The 11,015-nt window shown below is 27.1% G+C and overlaps 1 protein-coding gene across 1 annotated transcript; it reads left to right on the forward strand.

Annotated features, from left to right (window-relative positions):
* Positions 1 to 2,512: 2,512 nt before the first annotated feature.
* On the forward strand, positions 2,513 to 3,874 carry LOC105116587 (probable terpene synthase 6). Its single transcript, XM_011014004.1, has 3 exons — positions 2,513 to 2,688; positions 2,947 to 3,189; positions 3,304 to 3,874. The coding sequence occupies exons 1-3, from the start codon at positions 2,584 to 2,586 to the stop codon at positions 3,592 to 3,594; spliced, it is 639 nt and encodes a 212-aa protein (XP_011012306.1). The 5' UTR covers positions 2,513 to 2,583; the 3' UTR covers positions 3,595 to 3,874.
* Positions 3,875 to 11,015: the final 7,141 nt, after the last annotated feature.

Consider the following 11,015-nt stretch of genomic DNA (forward strand, 5'->3'; position numbering starts at 1 on the left):
CATATTATAGTTCTTCTTAAACATGGTGACAAAATAAAATAAAACAAAATCTTAAAATTACTGCTACAACACTTGCCTCGTTGAAAAAAAAACCACCAACTCGCATAAAACCCTGATAATTAAGTAAATATTGCAATGGAAACGATAAGAAAAAAAATTATAAATAATATTATTAGTTACAAATAATTTTTTAATGAAATTCAAAAGAGTTGAGATCTCACTTTAATCAAAAGTATATTTTATCTTTGACTTATTAATTATAACTTATGCTAACTCTTTTTTTTTAATACATTGTTTTGAGTTATTTTAAATAGTACCAGATTTAATAGTTTTACTAACAAAAATTTTTGTTAATATTTGTATTAACATTTCGCTGGTAATATTTTTATTAACATATTTACAAATAGAAACCGTTCATCAATAATTTCATTTTTTATGACATTTCTATCAACAAAAAAAAAAAAATTTATATGCACACCACAAAAAAGTTATCCACTTTAATACACTGACAGAATAATTTCGTCAAGGATTTGTAGTGGTATTTATTGTAATTTTATTTTAACTCTTTATAAAATACCGATAGAATTATTTTTTCTATGATAGTGGCATATGAAATAAATTGTTTCAAACTCTTTGGAATATATCGACAAATGGTGTCCGTCGATATATAATTAAAAAATATTTTTTATAAAAATATTTTGAACAAAAAAAGAAAATAATTTTAAAAAATTGTATAAAATTGAAATATATAAAAATAAACTTGAATAATATAAAATTCAAATATTCATTAGAAATTTATATGTTCAAATAAAAATTAAACTAAAACAATAGTGGCGCTGAAGGAGGAGGAAGCCGATCATTCTTGGTACTATATAGTCAAAAAAAGGACGCACATGTACCACCCTTCTGTGATCTCATCATGTCCATGATCATTTGGCAAAGTTGTTCATAATCCATAAAGAGTTGCTTATATTTTTTGGTGAGATGAGTTATATGTTGTTGTAAGACCACGAACTTCTAAAATTAGATGCTCAATACTAATTGCGAGCTCCTAATAATTGAGACATTATAGGTCATCTGCAAGTTTTTAGTTATAGTGTTGGAGAATCCGTACACCTAATTTCTATTGGATCCTCTAGAAAATCTTGCTTCCATCAACAAATATGGATCAAAATCTAGGTGGGTTAAAATATTATTCTGATATCTCTTCCTCAAACGACTATTATATATCTCCTGGAAATAAAAACTAAAATCATCAAATTCAATTCAAGAAAATAATAACTTATGAAAGAAAATGATTAAACAAATATACCATAAAATAATAAGAGTGGTTATAAAAAAATAAATTTATTATGTTATTTTGTTAAGTTTTTCATCTAAATAGATAAAATTATATTTTTAACTTAAATGTCCTCCTACTCTTTCTTTTGCATGTAAGAGATTTTTCTAGTATTTTTCATTTTAATATCATTCATGCACGTTTTTTTTTTTTTTCAATCACATCCTTCCTTTAGTGTCACAGATACCATTAAAAAATGACATATGTTGTATCCCTAAAGCATGGAAATTTCATAGATACATATGTTTTACTCCCTAAACTTTTTAAAATTACTTTTTTCTCTATATTTTTTTCTTACAAAGAAGTCCTTCATAAAAAGCATTTTTTGGTCATTTATTTTATTATAAATACAATTAGTTATTAAATTTTTACATGTCAAATAATAAACTTTAATTATCAGAATTTTCAAAATAAATATATAAGAAACAAAATTTCACTAATATCAACCATAATCATAAAAATAATTACACCCATAATAAATTAAGCCAGTAAAAAAGAAATTATCAACCGGTTCAGGGACTAAACTATTAATTTGATATAGAATGCATTCTTATCATATGATATATTTATTAGGGACTACATTGTATTTCCTGTAAAATACAATGACTAAACAAATTCATGTAGCGACTTTTTTGTAAGAAAAGGTAAAATATAGGAACCAAATATAATATTTTAAAACATTTGATTCAAGAACGAAAGTTTTTTTTTCAAAAAGATATTACAGTTCTTCTTAAACATGGTGACAAAATAAAATAAAATCACTGCTAAAACACTTGCCTCGTTAAAAAAAAATCACCAACTCTCAGAAAAATCTTGACAATTAAGTAAATATTGCAATGGAAATGATTAGAAAAAAAATCATAAATAATATTATCGGCTGCAAAAAAAAATTAATTAAGTTCAAAAGATATGAAATTGAGTTGAGATTTCACTTTAATCAAAAGTATATTTTATTTTTTACTTAATAATTCTAACTTATGCTAACTCTCTTCTTTGAATATGTTGTTTTGAGTTATTTTATGCTAATCACACTTAAAATTTAACTCTTGTTTATGAAAAACAAAATAGCTCATTTTTATATTGTTGTTTATAAAAAAATAACTCTTAAAATATAACTTGAAAACAAGATTTCCTCCCCATAAATCGTGTGATACGGGTTCTTTGTATTGCTGAATTACAAAGGTTATTTCTTAAAACATTCCAGATGCAATATCGATGCCATCGATCAGCTACCCACGGATTCCATGAAAGTTCTTTATAGGGCTCTCTTAAGTTATTTTGATGACGTTGCAAATGAAGCTGGCAAGAATGGAAAATCCTTTAGTGCTGTCAATTACGTGAAGGAGGAGGTAAGATTTAGTTTCTTTTTTCCGGTGTCGTTTTGGAGTCCTTTCTCTCCTGCTGTACTTAAGTCCTCTTGGACCTCTCTCCTATTTTAAGAATTTATCTGTCGATCGTTCTATCCAAATATACTGTCCATTACTAAATTCTTTTGCGGATCTGTATGCTTGTATACTATCACATATATAAAAGGAATATCCACTAAAATTCTACTTTTTTTCTGATATTATGTTACTTTTCTTCTTGTTGTAAATACTATCGACCAGATGAAAGAGATGATAAGAGCCTACATAGTCGAGGCTCAATGGTGTAACGATCGTTTTGTGCCGCCATTGAATGAGTATGTGCGCAATGGAAATATCTCGATTGGTTTTATGGCAACGACAACAGTATTCTTCGTAGTTGAAACTGCAAGAATCAAAGAATTGGAATGGTTAACAAGTAAAGCAAAAATCTCCGAGGCAGGATGTTTGTTTCTCCGCCTTATGAATGACATAGTGACCCATGAGGTATAATTACTTTTCCCAAATTCAGCATTAAACCATCCTCTGAGCATTATAATTTATTGTTTTTATGGAGAGAAAAATGATTATTGTAACATCCTTGCTCGATCATATGTGAAGTTTGAACAAAAGAGGGAGCATTGTGCTTCTGCAATTGAATGCTACATGAAAGAATATGGAGTCTCCATGAACGAGGCAGTTAAAGAGCTTCAGAAAACATGTGCAGATGCATGGAAGGACATTAACGAAGACTGCTTGAAGCCCGCTGCCATCTCCATGAATCTCCTTAACGTGTGTGTCAACAATGCACGTGCAACAGACGTCGTTTATGAGAGCAATGATGCCTACACAAATGCATCATGCTTGAAGGGTCGCATCAGTTTATTGTTCGTGGAGCAAATACCCCTTTAAAGCTAAAATGTTGAGCTCCCACATGTCATGCCAATGAAACCATCGGTGTGAGTGCTGCAAAATGTTTCCTGTAATTAATATATTGAGAGATAGGACGTACCATTAATTAATAATCTCCCATGCATTGTGTGTTTATGCATTTGTGTGTGTGTATGCTTTCGGTAAGAACTAAGTAGTTGGTCAATGTTTTCTGTGATAAAATGAGAGACATTAATGCTCTACTCCTCTCTCTCGTATGCTATTTGTAGTATCCTACTTTAATAAAGAGTGCAATGCTTTTAGTAAGTGAGGCTACGTTAATATCCAATCTAGGTTAAGTAAAAGTACGTTCTTAGTATTTAACATCTAAATCTAATTTTTTTCTGCCATATAAAGGTAATGATCTTTTGGGTATTGCTAGGGGTATTATTTTTATTTATTTTTTACTAAGTTTTGCATACTAAATAATGTGATATCTATTATAAATAAAAGATTTTAATCATGTATATCTTAATCACATTTAATAAAATGTCAATTACATGATACTATGTCATATTCTTTCACCAAGAAAACTTGATATAAAAAACTTTACAGGCTGAATTGAACCCTTCAAAATCATAGAAATAAATGCTTAGAATAAATGATTTCACAAATTTCTCTACAAGATAGCTAGCATACCACAACTGTTTCTTTTCCATTCCAAAAATTGTGCATTTTAAGAAAAGATGCTTGTGTAAGATTAATGTCAATGTGTTAACATATAAACATAGCGGAAAATTAAAAGAATATATATTTTTTTTATCATGATTGACTAAGTATTGAATTGAAATAATTATCTAGAAATCTATGTGCAAATAAACAAACATTCTTCTAATCTATATAAAACTTTAGGGTTACTCAGTGTGGATGGAAACACAAACTTTTCATCAAATTTTTTTAACTAAACTAGGAAACCTTTATATATAAACTACTTTTGCTCATTCATCTATCATGGATGTTGTTGATCTACTACTAGATTCCAATGGGATATAAGCCTTAATTCTCATTTAATTTAAAATTTATATGATATATCGGCCACTTAACGATATTTTTCTAACATTCTCTTATTTAACTCATATGACATCACCTGAAAAGTTATAATATTTTTATAGAACTCAAAATATCTAGTAAGTAGAAATATTCACACTTGAATTAAAAATACAACATATGAATCATAGTGGTCACACTTTATAACCTATTTCCTTCCATATATTACAATATATTGTCCCAAAAAATAAGCACTTAACGAGCAAATAAACTTTATAAATGAATTTTCAGTAAGTCATTCGAGTCCAGCTTTATATATCCTAATAGATATAGAAAATAATATTTTATGAGCACAAAACATCACTTTAGTCTCTAAGAATAACATATAAATTGTCCAAAAATAACATATAAATTGTCTAGATAATCATCTAAAAGAAGACAAAGTCAAACATTAAACGAGTTAGATAGATCCATACTATCCACATGATCTCTATATTGTTTTGCCCACCACCCCTCCCTCCCCTGTTCATAAAACTAATTTAATGCTCCTATGATATCCTAAGTAAAATTATTGATAAATTGCACATAGAATTAAGATGTAGATCAAAGTACTTGTGAGATTGGGATCACAATATTATTAATTATTGTTGCAGCAAATTTATATGATATGATCGATGTGGTTCTTATGAAAGAAGTTTATATACTGATTTTTCAATCCTAAAAAATCTTTAATTTCTTTTTACCTTAGGGGTATTTAGGACAGTAGTAGAGGTTGCTTTCAAAATATTTTTTACTTTAAAATATATTAAAATAATATTTAAAAAATAATTTTAATATTAGCACATCAAAACAATATAAAAATACAAAAATTAAAATTAACTTGAAAGAAAGAAAAAATTAAAATTTCATGAAACGACACTGCCAGACAGACACTTAATAGTTTAAATGTTGGATAAAGTAAATAATCAATAGTACCACTCATATCTGAAGAAACTAATTCAAGATGTAAATGGCCATTTGAATATATTTTTTATTTGTTTTCTATAGGATTATCCTGATCTAATGACTTAGGTCACTAATTTGATAGGTTAATATAAGTTAACTTTATTTATAATTTAATCCTTATTTAATTAAATATTTTTTAATTGGGCTTTATAATTTTATTTTTTTCATTGCTTTTCATGAAATTATTATGATCTCATAACCTAGATTGTGTATTTGGTAGATTTACTTAGGTTAACTTAGTTTATTTTTTATCATTTTTAAATTGAATAGTTTTTTTTTTAATTCACCCTTTAACAAATCAATCTTTTTTATTTAGGTTTTTTTTGTTATTTTCATCTTTCAATATACTTAGAGAATAATATAAATCATATCTTAAGATTTCATCTAACAGTTTAAGCTATTGGATTGAGATGGTTCTTTGACGTGGTATCATAGCCTTAATGATCAAGAAGTCACAAGTTTGAATCTCACCATCCCTATTTATTTGATAAAAATTAAACACAAGGTAATGTGAGCCTGTGCAAGTTTCAAGCTCAAAGGGCTTTCACTTAAAGAGGTATGTTAAAGAATAATATAAATCATATCTCGAAACCTTACCTAATAACTTAAGCTATTAGGTTGAGATGACTCTTTGACAAATATTAGATTATTTGGAAATTGAACTTTGTATTTTTGTTTTCAATTTGTTTTATATAGAGTTATCTTGGTCTCATGCATTTTGAAAATTGAGCTTTATATTTTTTTTCTATCCCGACCTTATAACGCAGGTCGCTAGTTTAACATATTAGTCTAAGTTGATTTAGTTTTTTTATTTTTTAATTGATTTTCTCTTTGGTTTCATCTTTCAATATTAGATTAATTAGAAATTAGGCTTCATATTTTTTTTATTTGCTTTATATGAAATTATTTTAATCTCATGACCCGATTTGAATATTTGATAGGTTAGCTCGGGTTAATCCAATATGTTGTCATCTCAATATTTCAAAAACAAATATCATTTAATATGTTGTTGTATTAATATTTAAAAAAATATATCTTCTAATATGTATCATATTTTGAGTTTATGATTAAATTTATTTTATTAGAAAACATGTTAGCAATGATTAGATATTTTTTATTTTTACATTAAAAATGATTAAACTAAGAGGTGTGGCGCGCGCGCACTAAGAGGTGTGGCATTTTTATTATGGATGATTTTAATAGTTAAGTGGTATGTGTGTGTGTGTGGTTTTGTTATAAAAGTCATTTCACACTACTTTTTTATGAGCTCATGCAAAAGTAAATCATGGCACCATCACTTAATATTGTCTCATCATGTCTAAAAAATCCAAACATGATCAGGTAAGGATATCCTCGGTTTCAACAATAAAAAGCAGGATCTCCCAAACATCATTAGTCTCTTAGTGGCTCTAGGACATTCAAAAAGGAACATAGAGGGATTTATTCATGATTGACTAAAGTTCTTTAAGCTCATGTTCATATCTTCAACAACTAAGTGCACTTGGTTGTCATTAAAGGAAAAAAGTTTGTAAAATACCCCTCTCCCATAAAGAGTGATGCGAGCACACGACCCCAATAAAACTTGTCTTTTTTATCATGACAATGGGTATGATACACAGAACTATTATGCTCTAAAAAAAGATAAAAAGCTTGATCGCTAGGGGTTTAAATTCAACAATTCATAAAAAAAAAATACAATCTAAACAAAAAAAGAAAGAGATTAGTGCATCCTACAATGCATTGTGAAAATTTAAATAGTTTCCATGAATTGTATCTCCATTTTTATTATAAAATATTTTGAACTTTTCAATGAAAAAAGCAATATTATTTCTCCAAATTGTGTTTGTACTTTTTTCCTTAAACATTTCAATAAACTTAGTGTTGTTTATCTTTAAAAAAATCTTCATATCTTCAAGTCTCTAATAAAATTTCCATGTCTCTTTCTAGTAATTCTTTAAACAATTTCTCCATTGGTTCTCCCTTATCATTAATTATATGGCTCAATAAAATATCTAAACCCAACATTATGAAAACACAAAGAAAACCTATAAGCACTTCATTGTTTTTCAATGACACAACTGTCAGGGCATAAAATGATTGTCAGGGCATAAAATGATATCCACCTGCACATGAAAATGGTCTTCTTCATCTTGGTACACTATCTATTCTACACTATCTATTCAAAACTACTTGTTAGTTGTCTCAACAAGAAAGTATTTGGAAAAAATCTTTACATTTCTCTCCTAACAATTATAAAAAGAAAAAAAAAGAAAAAACAAGGAACTGTAAGGTGTCCCAAGCTGTTATCCTAACTTGATTTTTTACAATACATGCTCTTAAGCATTAATCTTTTAAATTACATGAAATTTTAACTATTAAAAGGGGTAGTTGATGGGATGTAAACTCTGAGTTGAAATTTTAAATAAATATGAAAGTATAATATATTTTAAGCTAGTTCAAATGAATATTAAATAAATTAATTAATAATTTAAATTGAAAATAAAGTATTCATGAAGGTTAGTCAATGAATACAAATAAATTTGTTCAAATATAGTATTAAATTTGGTTGGAACCTTGGAGAATTACTTGGAATTACTTATGAGATTTAAAACAAGGGAAAAATATAATTTTGAAAAAGACATTTCAATCCCTCCTTTATTTTAAACTCAATAGCCATGAGACATAAAGAAGAGCTTCCTTCATGTTTCTTCCTTGTTTTTTCTTCAAAATCTAGGTAAATCAAGTTAAGAGCATTATGAGTGAGATAAATAGAGTTTTAATACAAATATAAAAATCTAAGAGAGATTAAAGTGTGAGAAAATAAGAGCTAGAAAAATAAACCAAAGAAATTAGCAGAGGAGGGAGTGGTGGAGAGTAACTTAGTATGCTTATTTTAAGCACAAATGGGTAAAGTGTTCTTTATTAATTAGCTTGTTGATTTCATGAGATTAGGCGGAGATTAAACAAAATACTTAAATTTACTATTAGAGTTCTTGAATAAATTTAGAGGAATGATAAAATTGATGAAAATTGATCTATTTAGGATGAAATGGGGTAGAAAGGGAACAAACATTTTAAGAAATTAAAAAAAAATAAGAACTTGATATTATGAAGGACTTTAGGGCCAACCAATAAGGAGTAAAAAGGAAAGTAATTTGTTTGGTATAAATGTTAATTGACTGCGCGTACTGATATGTAAAATTATTATGTTGATGTTTGGAGATGAATGCTTTATTTAAGCTTAGTTGAACTTTTAGTATATTTTGAATCATGATTTCTTGAGAAAGTTAAGATGAAATGTATAATTGTTTATGATATTATTGAATTAGTATAGCTAAGTGTGGAGTTAATTTGGGATAAATTGGATAATTGATAATGAACTTTATAAGTTATAATTTAATATGCATTGTTGATATAAATTATATGTGAACTATTCCTAACATCATAAAATTTTAAAAAGAAAACACTTAAGATTTAGCCAATAAGGAATTTTAAAAGAGAGAATTGATTTTGTGTAAAAGCTTGTGTAAAGAATGATTGTATATAGTTTTGTTAATGGGAGAAAATATTTGATGGAGTTATTAAACATGATTTTTAAGTTTGTGATTGAGTATGCAAGGGTTGGATTTTTTTTCTATATGTATATTACACCCTATAATTTTATTTTATTTTTGTTGGTTGGAAATATAGGATTGAAAGAGAACCGGAATAGAAAGGGGTAGCTAGGTTTTTGTAAGCTCCAAAGGTGCTCTAGACCTTGAATTTATCTTTTTAAATTTTATGTCTTATGCTCTATTTTTATTTTATTTCTTAAAGATATAGATGTAAGAAAAAAAACAAATAAAAAAATATTTAAAAAAAATGGTATCTTTGACCATCTTTTATGAGTGAAGCTAGAGGCATTAGTATAGTATATCTAACTTGCTTGTGTGTTTACTTTAACTAACTTTCATGATTGCATCTAGCGACATCAATATATCTGACTTACTGGTGTGTTTACTTTGACTAACTTTTATAAAGGGAGCTAGAGACATTATTATGTCTGGCTTGTCGATGTGTTCACCCTTACTAGTTGTCTTAATTGGATTTAGAGATGTTAATATATTTGATTTATCGATGTGTTTACTTTGACTAAATTACCTTGAATAGAGCTAAACTCATAAGTATATCTGACGTGCTAGTATTTATCTTGAATAACTACCGTAAGTAGGGTTAAATATGTTAATATATCTAACTTGTCGATGTATTTACCTTGATTAGTTATCAATATATATGACTCGCTAATGTTATAAGAATATTATATGGATCAAACTAGATATTAATTTATATGAAAATAAATGTATTTATGGAAATGATGATGCATGATAAATTTATGTTCTATATTATATATTTATTTATTGTAATTTAATGTTGTATAAACTTAATTACATGTTCTTTACATGCCGGAGCAATAGTTATTGTTAATATTTATGGTTTAGATAACGAAGGTGTGAATATATTAATATTAAACCTCTTTGTATAGTGAAATACTTATTATCTATATTTTGTTGTGTAATCAAAGTTTATAACTAAACATGTAAAAGTTTATAACTAAACATGTAAATTAATTATTAGTCTTATTTGTTTTGTATTATAATATATTTTAAAAAATAATTGATGTTCATGTGAAAAATATTAAATCAATATTCTTTATATTTTTAAATAATTTTAATATAACAATGTCAAAAAAAATTTAAAAAAAAATACTTTAATATATTTTTAATTAAAAATCACACAACTTAATTTGCGCATACATGTTTTCCACGTGTAATTGTATTTGTAATCACCAAATTTAAAAGAATACTCACTTTTCAGTATTAGGCCATGTTTGTTATGAGGAAAATCAATTCCGGGAATTCATTTTCCTCAGTTTCCCATGTTTGGTATCAATATAGAAAACTAGTCAACGGAAACTTAATTCCGGTCAAAACTTAAAACTTAACTTTATCAAAGGAAAGTGTTTTCCTTTTGATAAAGAAAGGAAAACACTTTCCTTTTTTTCATTACACATATTACTCTCAAATTCTCAAATCATGGTCTCTCATTTCTTCGTAACCAATTAGTAAGAAGCAAGCAGGAACAAGTGAACAAGTGCATTATTTTTCTGGAACAATTGAAACTTTTATTTCAGGTATTTGTTTTCCTTTATTTCCTTTATATGTTTTTATTTTTTTTCCTTTATGTTTTTATCTTCTTCGTTAGATCTGCAAGAATTAAGACATGAATCCTTCATTTTCTTGATAAATCTGTTACCTGTGATATTTTTCCCATAACATAACACAGTTTCTTCTTCATCTTCCCTCATCACATTCGATGTGTTCAAAACAACCCAGATTCATTAAGCAAAACATAAAAATCACATATTTTCCAGT

Source organism: Populus euphratica, unplaced genomic scaffold (assembly GCF_000495115.2).
Source record: "Populus euphratica unplaced genomic scaffold, PopEup_1.0 scaffold991.1, whole genome shotgun sequence".
NCBI lineage: Eukaryota > Viridiplantae > Streptophyta > Magnoliopsida > Malpighiales > Salicaceae > Populus > Populus euphratica.